Source organism: Podarcis cretensis (genome assembly GCF_951804945.1).
Source record: "Podarcis cretensis genome assembly, chromosome: 3".
Taxonomy (NCBI): domain Eukaryota; kingdom Metazoa; phylum Chordata; class Lepidosauria; order Squamata; family Lacertidae; genus Podarcis; species Podarcis cretensis.
The window spans coordinates 4,924,165-4,946,805 of NC_137172.1; the positions used below are offsets into that span (position 1 = coordinate 4,924,165).

General features: G+C 47.7%; 1 protein-coding gene and 1 long non-coding RNA gene across 3 annotated transcripts in view; one reads left to right on the forward strand and one right to left on the reverse strand.

Annotated features, from left to right (window-relative positions):
• Nucleotides 1-22,641, forward strand: part of LOC307211971 — a 202,371-nt gene that overhangs the window by 104,502 nt on the left and 75,228 nt on the right. The window lies entirely within an intron of this gene.
• The window catches only part of KIF13B (kinesin family member 13B), a 203,807-nt gene that overhangs the window by 86,655 nt on the left and 94,511 nt on the right, over nt 1-22,641 (reverse strand). For both annotated transcript variants that reach the window (XM_079968398.1, XM_079968397.1), the window contains exons 12-18: nt 22,500-22,610; nt 20,283-20,417; nt 14,256-14,386; nt 11,518-11,604; nt 6,142-6,332; nt 3,047-3,257; nt 335-497 (exon numbers count right to left, since the gene is read on the reverse strand). In XM_079968398.1, the coding sequence (XP_079824524.1) occupies nt 335-497; nt 3,047-3,257; nt 6,142-6,332; nt 11,518-11,604; nt 14,256-14,386; nt 20,283-20,417; nt 22,500-22,610 (1,029 nt within the window). The remainder of the gene's footprint in view (nt 1-334; nt 498-3,046; nt 3,258-6,141; nt 6,333-11,517; nt 11,605-14,255; nt 14,387-20,282; nt 20,418-22,499; nt 22,611-22,641) is intronic.

A 22,641-nucleotide genomic window follows, 5' to 3' on the forward strand; every position in this document is an offset into this window, starting at 1 on the left:
GGAAACAGAAGCTGTTCAAATTCCGAGACGCGTTTGAAAATGGAAGCATTTGTTTCCGGGTTTTCAGCGTTCGAAAACCAAAACGTTTGGCTTCCGAGATGTTCAAAAACCAAGGTACCACTGTATTCTGTTGTAAAAGCATATGGCGCACCCAACTGATCGTGCAAATAAATGAGGTGTATGTTTTGGGGTTGTTGTTTTTTTAACTAAAGCTGCCATTTTGGGCCTAAAAATACAAATGCTCTAAATCAATACATAATAATCATTGAAATTCCAGCTGGCCGAAGGAATCCATTCTCGAAAGACGATGGATGTGGCTGGGCTGGTTTCTGACCTTTCTGTTTGCATTAAGGCTGGAGGCTGGGATCTGCAGGGTGACCTTGTATTCTGTCCGTTTGTCCATCTCTTCAGCGATGAAGCTGGCTTCTCTCACATACAAGTTGGCCTTCATAATCTGCTCCCTCAGCTTCCTCAGGCTGTGGGTCAGCATCTCTTCCCTTTGGGGAAAGAGGAAACCGTGTGATTTGGAAAAGAAAAAGAGTTTGGAAGAAGAGTTTGGATTTGATATCCCGCTTTATCACTACCCTAAAGGTAAAGGTAAAGGTACCCCTGCCCGTACGGGCCAGTCTTGACAGACTCTGGGGTTGTGCGCCCATCTCACTCAAGAGGCCAGGGGCCAGCGCTGTCCGAAGACACTTCCAGGTCACGTGGCCAGCGTGACATCGCTGCTCTGGCGAGCCAGAGCTGCACACGGAAACGCCGTTTACCTTCCCGCTAGAAAGCGGTCCCTATTTATCTACTTGCACCCGAGGGTGCTTTCGAACTGCTAGGTTGGCAGGCGCTGGGACCGAGCAACGGGAGTGCACCCCGCCACAGGGATTCGAACCGCCGACCTTTCGATCGGCAAGCCCTAGGCGCTGAGGCTTTTACCCACAGCGCCACCCGCGTCCCTCATCACTACCCTAAGGAGTCTCAAAGCGGCTCACAACCTCCTTTCCCTTCCTCCCCCACAACAAACACTCTGTGAGGTGAGTGGGGCTGAGAGACTTCAGAGAAGTGGGACTGGCCCAAGGTCACCCAGCAGCTGCATGTGGAGGAGCGGAGACGCAAACCCAGTTCACCAGATTACGAGTCCACCGCTCTTAACCACTACACCACACTGGCATTTCAACAGCTGCTAAGGATGCAAATCTCAAGGATCAGTTTTGAATTTGCACCGGGTGTTGTAATACGGCTACACTACGGCAGGCATCCGAATTGGAACATCTAACCAGAAGCTCAACTGTTTATGGGACCTCTATGCTGGTATCTGAACGGGGCAGGAGTGGTTTTGCAACTTCCATTGTCATTATCATTCCTAGATTTAGCGGGACCACCTTGTTTAAGGGCTCACAGTAAGCAGTTTGCCACTTTGAACTATGGTTTTTAGATCATGGTTTGGAGACGAACCATGGTTATCACTAACCATAGTTTACCCTGTTGGGACACCATGGTAAGCATGGGTGGTGAAACTGTAGCTGTTAAAGTGGTTGTTGAACTACAATTACATAATCGCAGACCACTGGTCATAATGGCTGGGGCTTTTGGAAGCTCAATAGCGTCCGAGAGCCACACACCCCTCCAGTAAACCATGGCTTGTATGAACCAGGAAGTGGGAGGACAGAGCACACAGGCCCAAAACATGTCCCTGATGAATAAACCATGGATTTCTCATCGTGCCTGGATGGGGTCACAATGCACCTATAAAATACAAAAGGCTAAGGTTGCAGTCCTCAACTCACTTACCTAGGAATAAGTCCCACTCATGCTGAGAGCAACAGTCTGTGATAGGTTGCCATGCTCTGAGTGTTGTGGACTGCCAACCTTACTATATGCTTGTGAAACATGGACCACTTATAAATGCCCTCTCCAACTCCTCAAAAGATTCCATCAACGGTGTCTCCGAAAAATTTGACACATCACTTGGGAAGACAGGCGAACTATTATCAGTGTACTGGAAGAAGCAAAGATCACCAGTGTCGAAGCAATGAATCTTCAACATCAACTTTGTTGGACTGGTCATGTTGTGCGGATGCCTGATGATCGTCTTCCAAAGCAACTACTCTATTCCGAACTTAAAAATGGGAAGCGTAATGCTGGTGGTCAACAAAAGAGGTTTAAAGACTGTCTCAAGGCAAATATTTAAAAATGTAGTATAAATACCAACAACTGGGAAACACTGGGCTGCTAGCGCTCCAGTTGGAGAACAGCCTTGACCAAAGGTGTCATGGGCTTTGAAGACACTCAAACTCAGGACACAAGGGAGAAACTTGCTAGGAAGAAGGCAGGTTCTATAATTTATTATAGAATGCAAGGGGGAAAAGGTAGAAAGAAATATACAGAGATCGAATTGCTGTGGAGGGAAGCAGAGAGTGAGTGATGGGTTGTATAATTATGCAACTGTTGTAATTTAGATATTATATTTTATGTGAGGGAATCATTGGGAATTTTGGTTATTATGTGTCAGGGAACTGCCATCGGAGCCAGAGGAGGAGGGAGGGCTCCAGAGGGATGCCGGAGAGGGTTCCAGTAGGGAGAGAAGCAGCCCATCTTTTGGGGAAGGAAATCAGCGTAGCACCAGTGGAGAAGGGGGGCAGATGGGGGAATCAGCAAGGTGGCTCCATGACTCCTCGCCGGAGACCAGCAGGGAGAGCACGGGTCCTCCGCTGCCCACACCCTCCCTGCGCAGAAGGCTTCCGCGCAGGGAGAGTAGGCGGAGACTAGGCGTCAAAGAGCTTCTTTGCTGGAAGAAGTTCAAGAAACGCCCACTGATGGATTCTGCCAGCGACTGAGACAGCCACGGGTGAGTGGCTGTCCGGACAGAATAGGGTTCACCCAGGTAACTCAGCTAGGTGTGGCAACGACTTACGCACGAGCAACCCCTAAAACCATTACATTATGTATATATGTTAAGTTTCAATAAAGATCTTTTAAAAAAAAAATTAAAAAAGGCTCAACTTCTACGCAGTTGCTCCTCCCACTGAGCTGCTGTACTCCCTCCACTCACCTCTCTTCTGCCCACTGCCGAAGTCGCTGCTGAGCGTTGGGAGAGTGCCAGGAGAACCTGTCCATGGTGCGGAAGTGCTGTTTCTCAGGGGAAAGGCGCCTCCGGAGCTGCTCCAGCTCGTGCTCGTACATCAGCCTCTGGCGCTCCAGCGCAGTCCGCTTCTCCTCCTCATGCTGCTGCTCCAGGCTTTGCAAAATTGACTGCATGGGGTCTAGGAAAGCAGAAGAGTTTGTTTCAGTCAGACGCGGGCCACAGGCTCCGCAGAGCTCAAAGGTATCCACAGAGGACCATTCCATCAACGGTATCTCCGAAAAATTGTACCCAGCACTTGGGAAGGCAGGCAAACTAATGCCAGCGTAGTGGATTCATAATTGACTTCTGACTTCTGCTCAGTGATTCAAAATAAGACCTTCACGTCAAATCTGACTATGGACTTACATGAACTTATCTCCATTCAGAAACTCTTAAAAGGTAAAGGGACCCTGACCATTAGGTCCGGTCGTGGCCGACTCTGGGGTTGCGGCGCTCATCTCGCTTTATTGGCCGAGGGAGCCGGCGTACAGCTTCCGGGTCATCTGGCCAGCATGACTAAGCCGCTTCTGGTGAACCAGAGCAGCGCATGGAAAGGCCGTTTACCTTCCTGCCAGAGTGGTACCTATTTATCTACTTGCACTTTGACATGCTTTCGAACTGCTAGGCTGGCAGGAGCAGGGACCAAGCAACGGGAGCTCACCCCATCGCAGGGATTCGAACCACTGACCTTCTGATCGGCAAGTCCTAGGCTCTGTGGTTTAACCCACAGTGTCACCCGCCTCCCCATAAACTCTTACTGTATCTCTAATCCTGTAATGAATTATTGTGCTATACATATACTCATAAGTTTTAGTTTGTAATCTCTGATTGAGTTTGTAATATCTGAGTTTGTAATCCTTGTCAGAATACATACTTTTGAATGGATTAGTTTTCACTACAATTGACTATTGATTTGTGAGTAAGGACCACTCCCACTATTGAAACATATATTGGCCAGAGTTCTTGGTGTGCTTTTTTCTTAGCGTACTGGAAGGAGCAAAGATCACACGTGTCGAAGCAATGTTTCTTCAACATCAGCTTCATTGGACTGGTCATGTTGTGCGGATGCCTGATGATCGTCTTCCAAAGCAACTACTCTATTCCCAACTTAAAAATGGAAAGTGTAATGCTGTTGGTCAACAAAAGAGGTGTAAAGACTCTCTCAAGGCAAATCTAAAAAAATGTAGTATAAACACCAACAACTGGGAAACACTGGATTGCGAGAGCTTCAGTTGGAGAACAGCCTTTACCAAAAGTGTCCTGGGCTTTGAAGACACTCGAACTCAGGACGCAAGGGAGAAACGTGCTAAGAGGAAGGCACGCTTGGTAAATCCACACCGTGATCAACTCTTGCGTGGAAACCAATGTCCCCACTGTGGAAGGATGTGTGGATCCAGAACTGGCCTTCACAGTCACTTATGGACTCACTGTTAAAACCGTGTTCATGGAGGACAATCTTACGCGGCTACGAGGGATCGCCAAAGAAGACAGAGAACCACAGAGAGGCACCATTCCTTACAAGCCTCGCCCTAGGTGCATTGCTTCAGAGAGCAATCCCAGGCAATGCTTGCTCAGTGCACCTAGAATCATAGAATCATAGAGTTGGAAGAGACCACAAGGGCCATCGAGTCCAACCCCCTGCCAAGCAGGAAACACCATCAGAGCACTCCTGACATATGGTTGTCAAGCCTCTGCTTAAAGACCTCCAAAGAAGGAGACTCCACCACACTCCTTGGCAGCAAATTCCACTGTCGAACAGCTCTTACTGTCAGGAAGTTCTTCCTAATGTTTAGGTGGAATCTTCTTTCTTGTAGTTTGGATCCATTGCTCTGTGTCCGCTTCTCTGGAGCAGCAGAAAACAACCTTTCTCCCTCCTCTATGTGACATCCTTTTATATATTTGAACATGGCTATCATATCACCCCTTAACCTCATCTTCTCCAGGCTAAACATGCACAGCTCCCTTAGCCGTTCCTCATAAGGGATCGTTTCCAGGCCTTTGACCATTTTGGTTGCCCTCCTCTGGACACGTTCCAGTTTGTCAGTATCCTTCTTGAACTGTGGTGCCCAGAACTGGACACAGTACTCCAGGTGAGGTCTGACCAGAGCAGAATACAGTGGCACTATTACTTCCCTTGATCTAGATGCTATACTCCTATTGATGCAGCCCAGAATTGCATTGGCTTTTTTAGCTGCCGCGTCACACTGTTGGCTCATGTCAAGTCTGTGGTCAACCAAGACTCCTAGATCCTTTTCACATGTACTGCTCTCAAGCCAGGTGTCACCCATCTTGTATTTGTGCCTCTCATTTTTTTTGCCCAAGTGCAATACTTTACATTTCTCCCTGTTCTCCATTTTGCCCAAGTGCAATACTTTACATTTCTCCCTGTTGAAATTCATCTTGTTTGTTTTGGCCCAGTTCTCTAATCTGTCAAGGTCATTTTGAAGTGTGATCCTGTCCTCTGGGGTGTTAGCCACCCCTCCCAGTTTAGTGTCATCTGCAAATTTGATCAGGATGCCCTTGAGTCCATCATCCAAGTCGTTAATAAAGATGTTGAATAAGACCGGGCCCAAGACAGAACCCTGTGAATTCAGAGCAAGAGCACCCATGTTTCTGAGCACAATTCAAAGTGTTGGTGCTGACCTTTAAAGCCCTAAATGGCCTCGGTCCAGTATACCCCATTGTTCTGCCCAGACACTGAGGTCCAGCGCCGAGGGCCTTCTGGCGGTTCCCTCCCTGCGAGTAGTGAGGTTACAGGGAACCAGGCAGAGGGCCTTCTCGGTGGTGGCACCTGCACTGTGGAACACCCTCCCTTCAGATGTGAAGGAAATAAGTAGCTATCTTATCTTTAAGAGACATCTGAAGGCAGTTTTTAATATTTAATGCTGTATTATTTTTAACACACAATTGGAAGCCGCCCAGAGTGGCTGGGGAAACTCAGCCAGATGGGCGGGGTATAAATAATAAATTATTATTATTATTATTATTATTATTATTATTATTATTATTATTATGCTCCTTACCGTTGCCACCCAGAGCTTTCATGGTGACCTCCATCTGTGCATATTCGTAGCTGAAGTTAATTTCACTGGAAACCTCACTGGAGCTATCCCCGTCCAAATCCAGCTGCTCTGAACTGTTGCTTCCTTTCATGGAATTGTCTTTGTCGTCGTCCTCGGCTTCCGACTTCTTTTTCTTTTTCGGCAAATTCAGCCTAGAAAGGAGGGAGGGGTCCCATTAAAACTCTGGTTGATGCGAAAGATTCCCGCACTTCAGGGGGTTTGGACTAGATGGTACCTTCCATCTTTACAATTCTATGACCTTTGATTGAATTACAGGGTTATAATATAACTCCTGGTATGCCCCATGGAGGACCTTAAGGTCCATAAACAGCAACACCCTAGAGGCCCCGGGTCCTAAGGAAGTCAGATTAGCCTCAACCAGAGCCAGGTCTTTTTCAACTCTGGCTCCGGTCTGGTGGAACGCTCTGTCTCCTGAGACCACGACCCTGCAGGATCTGATTTCTTTCCGCAGGGCCTGTAAGACAGAGTTGTTCCGCCTGGCCTTTGGCTTGGGATCAACTTGATTCCCTCCCCCTCTTTCTTTTTTACTTTCTCCTCCTGTGATGGAACTCCTATTTGGGGACTTCCCTGGCTTTTTTCTGGCCCACGTAGGACCAGTCTGGATAGTTGGCCTTGGTGAAGACTTGACGTTTTTATGCCCAAAAAAGTTTTTGATTGAGTTTCCACTGAAATGAGGCCGCATTTTAATGTTTTAATGTTGTGTTTTAATCTTGTTTTTTAAGCTGTATTTCAAATCAATTCCTTTTATATTTGGTGTTAGCCACCCTGAGCCAGGTCTTGGCTAGGGAGAGCAGGGTATAAATTATTATTATTATTATTATTATTATTATTATTATTATTATTATGGCAAATGTTCCTGCACCATGCAGGGAGGTGCCAGCCACTACAATCAGCAGGTTTTGGTTCTAGTAAAAGTTACGGAGCAGGAGATCAACACCTTTTATTGTTCTTTTTGTTTCAACCCACAAGGTAGAATTCGCTCTTAGGCAATCCTTGCTCATTTCAGTTGCTTACCCTAAGGTCGAGCCCTCTAGGCCAAACATGTCCAAAGTCCGTTCCGGGGGCCTAATCTGGCCCACTGATCGGTTTAATCCAGCCCCTGTGGCAGTTTATTTCCTGGGGTAAAATCCTAAAAAACCCTCAATCCTAAAAAAAAAAAGGTTAACAACTTTGGTCGGCCTTCACAGCCCTCAAATCTGGCCCTCTTTGAAAAAAGTTTGGACACCACTGCAGTCTAGGCGATTTGAACTACCATATTTTTCGCTCTATAAGACGCAACTTTTTCCCTCCTAAAAAGTAAGGGGAAATGTGTGTGCGTCTTATGGAGCAAATGCAGGTGGGAGGCTCTGCTCAGCGCTCCCTTTAAAGAGCTCATGGAGTGTGTGTGTGCGGCTCTTGGGGGCTTTTCCCTGAGGAGGGAGAAGGGCTTTTTCCTCGGGGAAAAGCCCCCAAGAGCCACACACACACACTCCATGAGCTCTTTAAAGGGAGCGCGGCTCTTGGGGGAGCCTTCAATCCGCTGCTCGGGAGAGGCTGCGCGCGGCTATCCCATAAGCCAGGACAGCAAGCGGGACTGCTGCGCTGCGATCCCCATTGCCAGTGGCGTAGCGTGGTTTTGTCAGCACCCGGGGCAAGGCAAGTAATTTGCGCCCCCTAACCCATGGATTTGCGCCCCCTAACCTGTGGATTTGCGCCCCCTAACCCTAACCCCCAGATGTTGCGGCCGGTGCGGCCGGCCCCCCCTGCACCCCCCACGCTACGCCACTGCCCATTGCTGTCCTGGCGGCTCTGTCCCTTTCCCCACCTCCCAGAAAAGCCCCCAAGAGCCACGCGGAGCGTTTGTGCGGCTCTTGGGGGCTTTTCTCCGAGAAGGGGAAAGCCTGCAAGCGTCGCACATGCGCTCCACACGGCTTGTGAAAGGGAGCAATGAGCAGAGCCTGGGATGCATACAGGTTCTGCTCAGTGCTCCCTTTAAAGAATATATTTTTCCTTGCATTCCCCCTCTAAAAATTATGTGTGCCTTATGGTCAGGTGCATCTTATGGAGCGAAGAATACAGTACGACTCCCATCAGTCGCACTCAGCCTCAGAGGTGTTGCTCCCAAACAGTGGCGTAGCATGGGTTGTCAGCACCCGGGGCAAGGCAAGTAATTTGCGCCCCCTAACCCGTGGATTTGCGCCCCCTAACCCCTGCACCCCATGCTACGCCACTGCTCCCAAACCTCTGGAGGGCACAAGGTTGGGAAAGGCTGAGGTAAGGCATGTGCAGGCAAACATCTGGGAGGAATGCGCTGCGTTGTTACCTGGCAAGAGGGCGTGTGCCGCTCAAGTTTTCTAAAGCCAGAATTCCTCTGGTGAGCTCTAACCAACCAAACAGCTCTAAGGATTATATCCTTCAAACAGAAAACCACAGGCACGCCCTCCTCGCCCCATTCCAGATGGATGTGCAGCTTTTATCCGGAATTAAAAGGCACCCAAGGGAGTTATTAAAAAATCACAGGGATTCATCTGCAATGCCAGAGGTCAAGGGAATCCTACAGGCCTAGGTGTGGACTTGCCAGGCTCCTGGTTTTTAAAGATTTTTTGCAATGCTTTTAAATTAAACCAGGACACCCAGTGACATAGCACTGCAAAGGTATACAGTGGTACCTCGGGTTAAGTACCGTATTTTTCGCTCTATAAGACGTACCAAGACGCACCTAGTTTTTGGAGGAGGAAAACAAGAAAAAAAATATTCTGAATCTCAGAAGCCAGAACAGCAAGAGGGATCACTGTGCAGTGAAAGCAGCAATCCCTCTTGCTGTTCTGGCTTCTGGGATAGTTGCGCAGCCTGCATTCGCTCCATAAGACACACACACATTTCCCCTTACTTTTTAGAAAGGAAAAAGTGAGTCTTATAGAGCAAAAAATACGGTACTTAATTCATTCCAGAGGTCTGTTCTTAACCTGAAACTGTTCTTAACCTGAAGCACCACTTTAGCTAGTGGGGCCTCCTGCTGCCGCCGCGCCGCCAGAGCACGATTTCTGTTCTCATCCTGAAGCAAAGTTCTTAACCCGAGGTACTATTTCTGGGTTAGCGGAGTCTGTAACCTGAAGCGTCTGTAAGCTGAAGCGAATGTAACCCGAGGTACCACTGTACAGCCTTCTTGCAGCCTAATTTAAATGTCAGCCTCCACCGAGGTGCTGAAAAACTCAAGGTACACTGGTGTGCAATGCAGTCTTGTTATTCTGATATGGAATGGTTTTGCTTTTATTACAGTGGACGCTCGGGCTGCGAACGTGATCTGTGCGGGATGCACGTTCCCAACCCACAGCATTCGCAACCCACAGCGGCGCATGGGTTGTGATTTGGTGCTTCTGCGCATGCGCCGAAACCCGGAAGTAACCCGTTCCGGTACTTCCGGGTTTCGGCGGTCCGTAACCCGAAAAAATGCAACCTGAGTCCTCTGTAACCCGAGGTATGACTGTACTTTAATTGCACGTGTTTACTCATCATTATGTTTTTGCAATCCACCCCGGGACCACTTGGTCAGGGGTGGCTACAAAAACCAGTAATAAAAATGAACCGAAAAGGAGGGTGTACCAGATGGGAAGGAGCAGCTATTAAGAGCGGATCTTCCTCCCTCTTGACTGCTGGGACCCATTAAATCAGGGGTTCCCAAACCTTTTCGGGTCACTGCCCCCCGGGTTCCATAAACTCACCCCAGTGCCCCCTCCTCTATAAAAAGCATCACTCAGAACAGCTGTTTGCATGACCCACTAAGGAACGGTACCAGAAAAGTCAGAACGGTAACAGTTAATTGCATGTTCATTCAAAGTCCCAATTAAAACTATTTAATTTACTGAACGGGACGCAGGTGGCGCTGTGGGTTAAACCACAGAGCCTAGGACTTGCCGAACAGAAGGTCGGCGGTTCGAATCCCCGCGACGGGGAGAGCTCCCGTTGCTCGGTCCCTGCTCCTGCCAACCTAGCAGTTCGAAAGCACGTCAAAGTGCAAGTAGATCAATAGGTACCGTTCCAGCGGGAAGGTAAACGGCATTTCCGTGCGCTGCTCTGGTTTGCCAGAACGGCTTAGTCATGCTGGCCACATGACCCGGAAGCTGTACGCCGGCTCCCTCGGCCAATAAAGCGAGATGAGCGCCGCAACCCCAGAGTCGGCCACGACTGGACCTAATGGTCAGGGCTCCCTTTAAAGGTAAAGGTAAAGGTACCCCTGCCCGTACGGGCCAGTCTTGACAGACTCTGGGGTTGTGCGCCCATCTCACTTAAGAGGCCAGGGGCCAGCGCTGTCCGGAGACACTTCCGGGTCACGTGGCCAGCGTGACATCACTGCTCTGGCAAGCCAGAGCCGCACACGGAAACACCGTTTACCTTCCCGCTGGTAAGCGGTCCCTATTTATCTACTTGCACCTGGAGGTGCTTTCGAACTGCTAGGTTGGCAGGCGCTGGGACCGAGCAGCGGGAGCGCACCCCGCCGCAGGGATTCGAACCGCCGACCTTTCGATCGGCAAGCCCTAGGCGCTGAGGCTTTAACCCACAGCGCCACCTGCTTCCCCTTTACCCTACCTTAATTTACTGAACAAAACTGATGAACTTGACCCAGTGATACCAGCTTTTCAAAGTCTGATAGTCATTTACACCTCCAGTGACCCCCTGCCATGCACTTTCCTCTTAGCGCTCGCCCCACCCCTGGTAATTCCCCCCAGGGGGGGTGTACAGCCCACTTTGCATTTAATTATGTCGACCATATGGAGGACTCTCACATGGGCGCCATTGCTATTCTAAGAGAACGAGAGAGGTGTTCACGGTGCCTCTTTTCTGAGAAAAATAGTGCTGATTCCATGTGCCTTGACAGGCAAACGAATTACTTGCTAACATCAACATGCAAGCTAGCCAAAACCCCAGCTTCATGAAATCTACAAATCTTAGACTCCCTCTCAGTTTTAGAGAAATCATTTCCCCTGCCCTGAATACACGCACTTCTAAAAAGCTAAGAGGGCCTCCTCTTCTGCCTTCCTCTGTAATTCAAGCACTCGAGTAACCTACTTTGAAAACAAAACAAAAAGGAGAAAGAAAAACTGAAGCAAGGATCAGGAACCCATGAAATAAATCGGTACCTCTGACAACACCCGTTCAGGAGATGTGCATTTCACAATAGCAGCTGCAGCCCCCAGAGGAGAGGGGCCTAAGCCGCCAGTTTTGGTGAGATCCGGCGGTTCTATCTGGCGAACGCCGTTCAGCTCCACCCCGGGACCCTGAGAGTTTTCCAAAAACACACAAGACAAAGCCAGGGAGAGACAAAGAGTAGCTGCCTACCTGAAAAAATGATTGTTTCCCCACAGAATCCTGTCTCCGTGGTGCAACTGTGTGGGGCCCGTCACAGCTGTGCCATTTACGAAGGTCCTGCGGAGGAGGAGGAGGAAGAGAAACAGAGTCAGACCCTGAATCGTGCACCCCAATTATTTGAAGGCTGCGGTGCGAGGAGCAAAGGGGACTGGATCTGTTAGGGCCACTGTTATTTTTCTTTATACCTGCCTTTTGCCTGGACTCAAGGCGGCTTACGTAAGGCAGATAAAATGCAAAAAGCTAAAAGCACATCAAAGGTAATTGAAGAAGAGTTTGGATTTGATATCCCGCTTTATCACTACCCTAAGGAGTCTCAAAGGGGCTAACGTTCTCCTTTCCCTTCCTCCCCCACAACAAACTCTCTGTGAGGTGAGTGGGGCTGAGAGGCTTCAGAGAAGTGTGACTGGCCCAAGGTCACCCAGCAGCTGCATGTGGAGGAGCAGGGAAGCGAACCCGGTTCACCAGATTACGAGTCCACCGCTCTTAACCACTACACCACACTGGCTCTCACTTGCAAAACCGTAGTAGAATTTGAACGATATTAAAAAAACAAATTAAACACAGATAATATAAATGGCACGGCACTATTGAAAGCTTTTCCCCAAAGTTCCCAAAAGCCTGCAGGGATAAAATAGCTTTTGTCTGCCAGCTGAAGGACAAGGAGGAAAACAGTCTCGCTTCTCTAGGGAGGGAGTTAAGAAGTTTTCTGGGAGCAGCCACCAAGATCATGCACAGCTAAGGAAACCGGAAAATAACAGAGCATCTCCCATTTCCCTCGCCCTGCAGATCCTCAGCGTCTCAGTTTGGGAAGTCAAAATCCTTGTGAATGGAAACGCCCTCTCCTGAAAGCTTCGATCTCCTCGCTGTGGGAAAAGGCAGATCCACACTCTCTTGGTTGCAACAAAGCGCTTACTCTGTCTCTCCCGAGTCCTCTTGGCTCTCTGTTCCCGGTGGTCCTTTTCTGTCCATCCTGGCAGAGAGCGGACAGCAAGGCAGCCAGTCTGGGCCCCTGCAGTGGGTGCCTTGCTCCCTCCCTATAGCCCAAGAGCTTTTGTAGCTGGAGTCAGTCCGGGCCCACCCAGGCCAGGTGGGAAAAGGTCTGCAAAGGAGGGATCAGGTCTTCCAGGACTCACAGCCACGATGGCCCCGGAAGCTCTAAGTCACTGCAGGGAGTGGCAGGTAGCCTCACAGAGAGTCTGTCTCTCCCTCCCTCCATCTCTCTCTCTCTCTCTCTTTTTACTGAATACATAAAAAAATTCCAAGCCGAGAAAGCCCACAGTTTTGGCACCATGTCTCCATTTAAATTCTCTGCATTGATTTGTTCTGTTTAGAATGAAGTGGGATGTTGAGAAAGGAGAGAAGGGAGGTTCAGGCAGCCAATGGGGGAGCTGGGCAAATTCTCCTAATTTCCCAAAGTGGAATTTCAGAATTCCTTCCATGTTTTATGAACCACTCTGCAGGAAAAGCCACAAGGCTTTCTTTCAGGAAAGAAAGAGAAGGAGGGAGGGGAAGAGAGAAAGATGGATGGGTGGAAGGAAGGAAGGAAGGAAGGAAGGAAGGAAGGAAGGAAGGGTTATAAGGATTTTAAGGTCTCAAATATAAATATTCATAAATGCACACATATCTAAATATATGAACCACGTGTCAGAAATAGTACAGGAGAGAAATCCTGGAGCCATTTTGACTCTCCCAGTGACCTCAAATATTCCTCTGCAGTGAGGGAGGCAAATGGGGAAAGCCTTCCCATTGTCTTTTTGCTTGCAAATCCTGTCCTAAGGGACCTGGACTCAGGAACTAAAGTATTAACCATCACAAAAGAATGGCCAGGCTGCCCAGGTAATGCAATCAGTGACCTTTATCAGGTATCCTGGCAGGCAGGATTTCCACTGCAGACCGCCTCCTTCTGTGATGTATGCATGATGTGTGTGGGGTTTTTTTTTGGGGGGGGGTTGGTTTTGAGCTACAGGGTGGGCAATTTCAAAAGTCTATTTTGCGCACCATTGTTCTGGGTTCCTCCTCCCTCCCTGCATGTGGTGAGCAAGGACCCTGTTGCAACAGTTTAATAAAGATCAGGCTTACTAGCCACTTTGCTTCTCAATATTCTCTGGTTGGCCTCTATTATTTTCTCCTACCGATGGGGAACCCACTTAAGGACTCTATATGAAGCTCCGGAATACCCTATAAGGGAAAGGAGCAGTTTTTCTTGTAATGGAAGGAAGGAAGGAAGGAGAGAGAGAGACAAACAAACAAACACTCATCTTACCTATTCTATACAAGATCTCAAAGTAGCTGTTCTATTACAAAGGAATTTCAGAAATAGACTGGAAAGAGAAGCTGCTGAATTGCAACTTATTACCAAACTTAAAACCATGGAGAGACCTGGTCTGAACAAAGACATTGGATTCTTATCTCATTATACATGACAAAGCCATTTTTCACCTTCTCACCCCTTGCTTTTTCCTGTAAGACCTATTGCAGTCGTTAAGAGTCGTCAACAGGCTCATCACAGCTATCTGCCAATCACCCAATCCCACCACCCTTCTGAGTAATACCCCTCCCCACCTTCTCACTATATAGAAGGGTCTGGTGACTTCTGTTTCAGTGTATCTGAAGAAGTGTGCATGCACACGAAAGCTCATACCAAGAACTAACTTAGTTGGTCTTTAAGGTGCTACTGGAAGGAATTTTTTTATTTTGTTTCATCTTACCTAGTATTCTTCTGGGGTGTCAGCATAACTTGACCGTCCAAAGTGATGTCAATTATACAGTGTTCAGGCAGAATGCCCATGCCACAAAGCTGGATGTCTTGGGAGTTATCTGACCCAATCAACGTGTGCTCCTGCAAAAGGTTCAAGGTTGATGGGCGGTTTAAAAGACAGCAAAAGTGTGGGGGTGCATTTGTTCAACATGGGAGGAAGATCCATAGCTCAGTGGCAGAGGACCTCCACTGAACTGCAGGGGGTTGGGCCAGATGACCCACGGGGTCCCTTCCAATTCTACGATTCTATGCACCCGAAAAACCACAGGTTCAATCCCAGGCAGCCCCAGAAGCCCCAGCCTGAAACCCTGTAGAGCTGCTGCCAGTCAAGATATCTGTTGTTGTTGTTGTTTTGTTGTTGTTGTTATATTTGATTATATCCTCCTTTCCCCCCCAGAACCAGGACTCCAGGTGGCTCACAAAAATGTAACCCTACACAGATAAGACGCAACTAGCTAAATATATATATAAAGGTAAAGGTAAAGGTACCCCTGCCCGTACGGGCCAGTCTTGACAGACTCTGGGGTTGTGCGCCCATCTCACTTAAGGGGCCAGGGGCCAGCGCTGTCCGGAGACACTTCCGGGTCACGTGGCCAGCGTGACATCGCTGCTCTGGCGAGCCAGAGCCGCACACGGAAACGCCGTTTACCTTCCCGCTGGTAAGCGGTCCCTATTTATCTACTTGCACCCGGAGGTGCTTTCGAACTGCTAGGTTGGCAGGCGCTGGGACCGAGCAGCGGGAGCGCACCCCGCCGCAGGGATTTGAACCGCCGACCTTTCGATCGGCAAGTCCTAGGCGCTGAGGCTTTAACCCACAGCGCCACCTGCGTCCCATAAATATATATATATATATATATATATATATATATGGGGCAGCTGTTAAAAAAGTCATTAAACTCTCTATGGGATTGAAGATACATAAAACGAAAGGGTTTAAGGTCAGTGAGAAGGAGGAGGGTTGGTTTGGGAAAATATTGGATTATTTGGGCAGGTTTGAACAATATAGGGCAATTAAAATGTTAAAAGTTAAATAAACCTTGTGGAGGGAGGAGTGTTAAGGTGTATAGAATTGTACATATGGTTGATTTGAATATGTAAAGGTATTATTGATTATGTATTCCCACGTCTCTGCGGATCTCATCACGAATACGGGGACGCCGCAGGGGTGCGTGTTGAGCCCGCTTTTATACACGCTCTATACAGCTGACTGTGCCCCCAAATACCCGAGTAATAAGATCATTAAGTTCGCAGATGACACAACGGTGGTTGGTTTAATTACGGCTGGAGAGGGGGAGACGGCCTATAGGAAGGAAGTTGAGCAGTTGGGGGAGTGGTGCTGGAAAAACAATTTACTGCTTAACTTAAAGAAAACAAAAGAGATTATTGTGGATTTTAGGAAATGTAAATTGAATATTCAGCCACTTATTATTGAGGGGAAGTGTGTGGAACAGTGTTTCGTTTTCTGGGAATGGAGTTGAGAGACGACCTAACCTGGGGAGAGAACAGCAAAGACCTGGTGAAGAGAGCACAGCAGAGGTTATATTGTCTGAGAATCCTCCAGAAAAACAATCTCTCAAAGGACCTGTTGATGGCATTTTACCATTGCACTGTGGAGAGCGTACTAACTTATGGTCTGTGCGTGTGGTTTGGGAGCTGCACGGCCAGGGAAAAAACAGTGCTATCCAGGGTTGTAAAGACTGCAGAGAGAATTATTGGGTGCACTCTTCCCACCTTAGATCAAATCTATGCTGCCAGGTGCCATAAGAAAGCGGCAGAGATAGCACATGATAGTGCGCACCCCGGAAATGATCTCTTTCAGCTTCTGCCTTCTGGAAGAAGGTATAGGGTTATAAAGGCCAGGACTAGCTGCCTGAAAAACAGTTTCTACGCTAATGCAATTCTGGTTCTAAATGCAGCATAAGGGGTCTCTGTAGTATAGTGTATTTTAAAATGGGGTTTTAGAGTTTTTAGAGGGTTTTGAATGTTTTATGTAGTTTTTATGTAGTTTTATGTAGTTTCGTGCTAGTTTTATGTAGTTTTTATGTAGTTTTTCAAATTCATTGTTCCGCAAGGGACAATGACAATAAAGATATCGTATCGTATCGTATCCAATGTATCAGCCGCCTGGGGGTTTTCACTGTTTGTTTTTGCTGTTTGTGTTTTGGTTGTTGGTAAAAAAAAATATGTGTGTGTGTGAGTCTATGGGATTAAAGGTAAAGGGACCCCTGACCATTAGGTCCAGTCGTGACCGACTCTGGGGTTGCGACGCTCATCTCACTTTATTGGCCGAGGGAGCCGGCGTACAGCTTCTGGGTCATGTCAGCGCACGGAAGCGCCGTTTACCTTCCCGCCGGAGTGGTACCTATTTATCTACTTGCACTTTGACGTGCTTTCTAACTGCTAGGTTGGAAGGAGCAGGGACCGAACAACTGGAGCTCACCCCGTTGCGGGGATTCGAACCACTGACCTTCTGATCTGCAAGTCCTAGGCTCAGTGGTTTAACCCGCAACGCCACCCGCATCCCCATCTATGGGATTAAAACAATGCAAAAAACACACACCCATATCTACTAAAATACGGAAAGAAATAAAACTATAACTGAACCAGTGGGTCTGACTCAGTATAAGACAGCTTTCAGTGTCCGTACTAACTTGTGAAGAATCTGCCCTGCATCAATTCAATCTTATACTGTATCAGGAAAAAAAATTCTGCTAACGTACCCCCCCCAAAAAAAATTGAGTAGGGCCTCCCCTCTCTCTCTCTGCATCACCCCCTATTCTCTCTTTCTTCCTGCCACCCCTCTTGCTTCCTCTCCTTCCCACCAACATGAAACTAGGATGCCGCGAAACGGGCCCAAGATTTATTGCCCTTTCCAACTGCTGACGTCTCCCTTGATTCCAAGAGCAAAAATCCAGCTTTTAAAAATTATTTTTCATTTGTCAGAGGAAAAGCAAATCCGCGATGTAGGGCGGATGACAGCAGGCGAGGCCGAGGCGGCGCTGTGAGTTTGTTTGCAGAGATTCCTGGGAGTAACATATATTGGATCCGGTTCCCTGGCTTCAGAACACCTGCCGTCCTAGAGGACGGACTGCATTAAATAAGGAGGACCTTGTTTATTCCCCTCTATCGCACCAGGATCTGAAAGCGCCCGCTTCCTCTTTCTCGCCCCTCCCTATATTCTCCTGACCTCTAACTTATCAGGGCGCCAAGAGGAAACCCGATCCTTCTGCAAGAGACTCAAGGTCACCCTCCTGAATTTGTCTCGCTGCCAAGGCATTCTTGCTGCGCCTTCAGGCTCAGGAACGGGTGTGTGTGAGTGTGTCGGCTGACAAAGCACTTTTGAGTCTCAGCCCAGACACCTACACCTCCGGGAAGTTCTCCGGATCCACTCCAAAAGACTCCGATAGGAACCCTCCCAGCCCTGAATTCTTCCGGCTGCTGCATGTAGTGATCAGGTGGGATTGTTATGAGGAATTATAACAAATATAGAGTAAGCCATCTGTGTCAGCAATGAAAGCATAGCGTTGGCTGGGTTTAAACTATTTTGATATGGTTTTTGATCAATCCACACCTCTGCATCCCTGTTCCATTTCTCTTTCTGCCAGGCAGGCATCCTGGGTCATCAAAGACAGTGGGCAGTTTCTTTGATGTAGCTTTTCTGATATGTTAATCTTAGGGCCAGGAAACAGATCTCACCTGAAGGTGATAATGATCGCTGTCTTCCTGGCCATCCTTCTTATCATGTGTATTGCTTGTTTATGACCTCAGGGGTTGCCAAATGCACATTCCTTTGTAGTTCTGTTCTTTCTTTACCCCAGAAATATGTGTGCTTAATTAGTTTTGGTAGTTTAACTTTGTCCCCACGTGGGGCTTGTTGAAACGCTCAGAAGAAATCTGATTGGTTCTTATGAACACTCTGTAAAAGATCTTTTGTGAATAAAACGACCTGGGCCAGGGGGTGGAGAGACAGAGATTATTATATGCACCCTTCCCAGAGTCTTGCTGGTTCAAGCCTCTGTGTGTATTCTTATTAATCAGAGTTCAATCCTTCCTTTACTTTGAGAACGCCTCACTGCAAAGGCAGCTCTCCTTAAAGAGGGAACTCTTGCAACGACCAATGGTCCATCTGGCTCTGAATTGCTTGCATAGACTGGCAGCAGCTCTCTGAAGATTCAGGCAGAGGGCAGTCTTCCCCAGCCCTAGATGGAAAAGCTGGGGAATGAATCTGGGACCACTGAGATCATCAAACTGTTTGCGCAACTGCCCCAATGTGACTTCATTAGTGCAAAACAAACAGTTATAAGATGGCCAAGGTCTGTGCCAAGGTGAGAGGGGTTAAATGGTACCGGCAGAGGGGGACTTTGGGTTGCCCAAAAGAGCAGGAAAACAAACCTCAAAAAAACAAAAAACCCCACCAACAACCCGTGAGAGAGATTTGAGATGCCTGGCTGAAACAAAACAACTTTACGGGAACTCTTTAATGAGCTGTAAATTGGAGGGCTGTCACTCAGTTAAAGGAACTCATAGCTGAATGAATTTTGCCTATGAACGAACACCTTTCTTTTAGAGTTGCATTTTTCGGTCCCAGAAGGAGCCATCACAAAAGAGGCCTTCGCTTCTGCGTGAAAACAGAGGGTGCCTCTTCTCAGGTGTCACCTACCGCCAGCGAACGATGTTGGCAAGGAACTGCTGTGTCCTTACAAATTGTGGCTTACAGATCTGGAGCCCTGATCTCACTGCCTCTTCAATAATAATAATAATAATAATAATAATAATAATAATAATAATTGTTATTATTATTATTTAAGATTTATACCCTGCCCATCTGGCTGGGTTTCCCCAGCCACTCTGGGCGGCTGCCAAAAAAAAAATTAAAAATACATTAAAACATCAGTCATTAAACACTTCCCTAAGCAGGGCTGCCTTCAAATGTCTTCTAAACGTCAGATAGTTGTTTATTTCCTTGACATCTGATGGGAGCGCATTCCACAGGGCGGATGCCACCACCGAGAAGGCCCTCTGCCTGGTTTCCTGTAACCTCACTTCTCGCAGTGAGGGAAACGCCAGAAGGCCCTCGGAGCTGGACCTCAGTGTCCAGGCTAAACGATGGGGGTGGAGACCCTCCTTCAGGTCTACTGGGCTGAGGCTGTTAGGGCTTTAAAGGTCAGCTTTGAATTGTGTTCAGAAACATACTGGGAGCCAATGTTGTAACAGGCTTCCACTTCAAACCACAGTCACAACTGCTTGTGTACATGCAGGAAGACTCGGGTTCTAGTCAATAGTGAAACAGTGCTTCAGAGATACAAGCTACGAAGTCTCTACCTCAGACTTCACATCAGCTAGAATCTCTTCCGACCCAAACATGGTTGATGCTTCATGGTGTTTTCAATATTGTGCTCGGAGCCATCCACAGTTAATTATACAGTCGTACTTCTCTAAGGTAGTCTATTTTAAAGTTTTTATGTGTTTATATGCCTATCGCACTTTTAAACTTAAAATCTATTGTTGTATATTTCTTTAAATGTTTGTTTTGCTATTGGGATTGAAGTTCCATTTGTGTTTCTCTAGCTGGTCTCTGACCGTAGTAAATTTCATGTTTATGTTCATATACAGTCATACCTCGGAAGTCGAATGGGATCTGTTCCAGAGGTCCGTTCGACTTCCAAAACATTCAGAAACCAAGACGCAGCTTCCGATTGGCTGCGGGAAGCTCCTGCAGCCAATCGGAAACCGCGTCGGATGTTTGGGTTCCAAAGAACGTTTGCAAACACTTGCTTCTGGGTTTGTGGCGTCCAGGAACCAAAATGTCTGATTCGCAAGGCATTCGCGAACCAAGATACGACTCTCATTCATAATTATAAAAGTGTAGAATCATAGCTGACAGATTCTGCCAAAGTGGGACTCAGGAACTGAACTCAAACCCGAGGGGGCAAGCTTTCGTTTGGAAATGACCCTGTGTAACGTTCCGACATTTCACCTTTAAGTAGTAGACCAGGAGCTCATTGAGAGCGGGATCTGCATTCAGATTCACCAGGAAGCACTTGTTATCGCCAACTTTGATCCCAGAAGACTGGAGAGAGATGCCAAGGCTTTCAAGCTGCTTTTGCCGCTCCTGCGCGAAGGAACAAAAATCTTATGAGAAAGCAGGGTTGGGGGATTGGGGAGGGATGATGGACTGGGTGGAGGCCAATAAACTGAAGTTAAAAGGTAAAAAATCAGTAAAGGCGACTATGGGGTTGCAGCGCTCAACTTGCTTTTCAGGCAAAGGGAGCTGGCATTTGTCCACAGACAGCTTTGCGGGTGATGTGTCCAGCAGGACTAAACCGCTTCTGATGCAACGAAACACTGTGACAGAAACCAGAGCACACGGAAATACGGTTTACCTTCCCGCCGCAGTGGTACCTATTTATCTACTTTAGACCACAGCACCATCCGCATCCCTAAACTGAACTTAAATCCTGGCAAGACGGAGGGTCCTTCGGGTCAACCTGGTGCTCAGGTTTGGGAACCAGGGTACCGAGCGAGCAGGCACACAGCTTAGGGGTACTTAGGGGTAAGCCTTAGTGGCAAGGGGTAACCCATGCAGCGAGGGCCAATTCTGAACAGGGAGAGTATGGCCTCATTGGTCCAACAAGCTCCAGATTAGATTACTACAATGCACTCTACATGGGGCTAACCTTGAAGGTGGAAGCTTCAGCTAGCACAGAATGCTGCTGCCTGGTTATGGTAAAGGTAAAGGGACCCCTGAACATTAGGTCTAGTCGTGGCTGACTCTGGGGTTGTGGCGCTCATCTCGCTTTATTGGCCGAGGGAGCCAGCGTACAGCTACCGGGTCATGTGGCCAGCACGACTAAGCCGCTTCTGGTGAACCAGAGCAGCGCACGGAAATGGCGTTTACCTTCCTGCCGGAGCGGTACCTATTTATCTACTTGCACTGGTGTGCTTTCAAACTGCTAGGTTGGCAGGAGCAGGGACTGAGCAACGGGAGCTCACCCCGTCGCAGGAATTCAAACCGCCAACCTTCTGATCAGAAAGTCCAAGGCTCTGTGGTTTAACCCGCAGCGCCACCTGCGTCCCTCTGCCTGGTTATGGTACAGAGAGGCAAAAAGTGACCTTATAACTGATATTCCCAAGACGTAGAAGCTATTGAGTTCTACTCAAGAAGTTAGTATAATAAATAATAATAAATTTTTATTTATACCCCGCCCTTTCCGGTTTAAAAGCCAGGCTCAGGGCAGCTAACAGCAAATATAAAGCATTGATTAAAATACAACTTAAAAGCAGCATAAAACAGCATAAAACACAACCTAGAATGCAGCATCAATATCAATAAAATTCAAAAATTTCAGGGATCATTTCAGGGGCCGGGGACCCAGTAAGTAGACATCAAATGATCACCAGGGCTAACTGGCCAAGTTGGTCCTACTAGGGCCAGCATGGAGACCAGGGACAAATTTAAATGTGCGGTCCCAGAAAGGGGCTCTTCATAGAAGAGGAAAGGGAAAAGGGAATAGAGGATCAGGCTAATTCAAATTGAATAGCTCTGTCCTACAGGCCCTGCGGAAGGAGATCTAGCGTAAAATGTACTAAATTACTACAAAGCAGTGCCTTCACCAGGACTCTCCAAATTTATGATTTGGGGAAAAGGCCCAACTCATCCTCCTGCGTGGAGAGGGAACCTGATGCATGCAGGGCACTCTTGGTGGTGTCCCCTCCTCTGTGGATCTCCCTCCCAGGGGGGATGTAAATGCTTCTTCTACATTTATCCAGTTGAGAGTTTTATGAGGTTTTTCTGCTGATGGTTTTAACGACGGTCCGCAATATGTAATCTTCGCCTTTACCATCATTTTTGCGTAATTCTATTATCGTTTGCCACCTCCCCTTTGGGGAGAGAGATCGGATTACAAATCGGAAATAACAAACGAATGAACAAAACAAACAAAGTGGTATCTAGTCCATGAAAGCTAATGCCGTAATAAATCTGTTTGCCAGTAAACACGTCCTTTGTTTCTAAAAACAGTAATAATCTCCCTTGGAAAACAACCACCCCAGGAATTAAGCAAAGACCCATTTGGAGAGCATGAATTGGCCAGCTTACCCCAAAATACCATAAAGTCATGTGAAGGGATTATTTAAGTGAGGAACACGCCTCTCATTCTGTACCCCCAGCCCCCCTCAAAACAGAAATACGGACCTGTGCGATCTCCTCTGTTTTCCTCAGTTTCTCCTCCCAGGTCACAGTCATCTCCTGGATAAGTTTCTCAGACTCCTCCAAGCGGTCTTTCAGTTCTGGAGACTTCATAGCCTGTGAAGTCGCAGAAAGGAAAGGGGAGAGA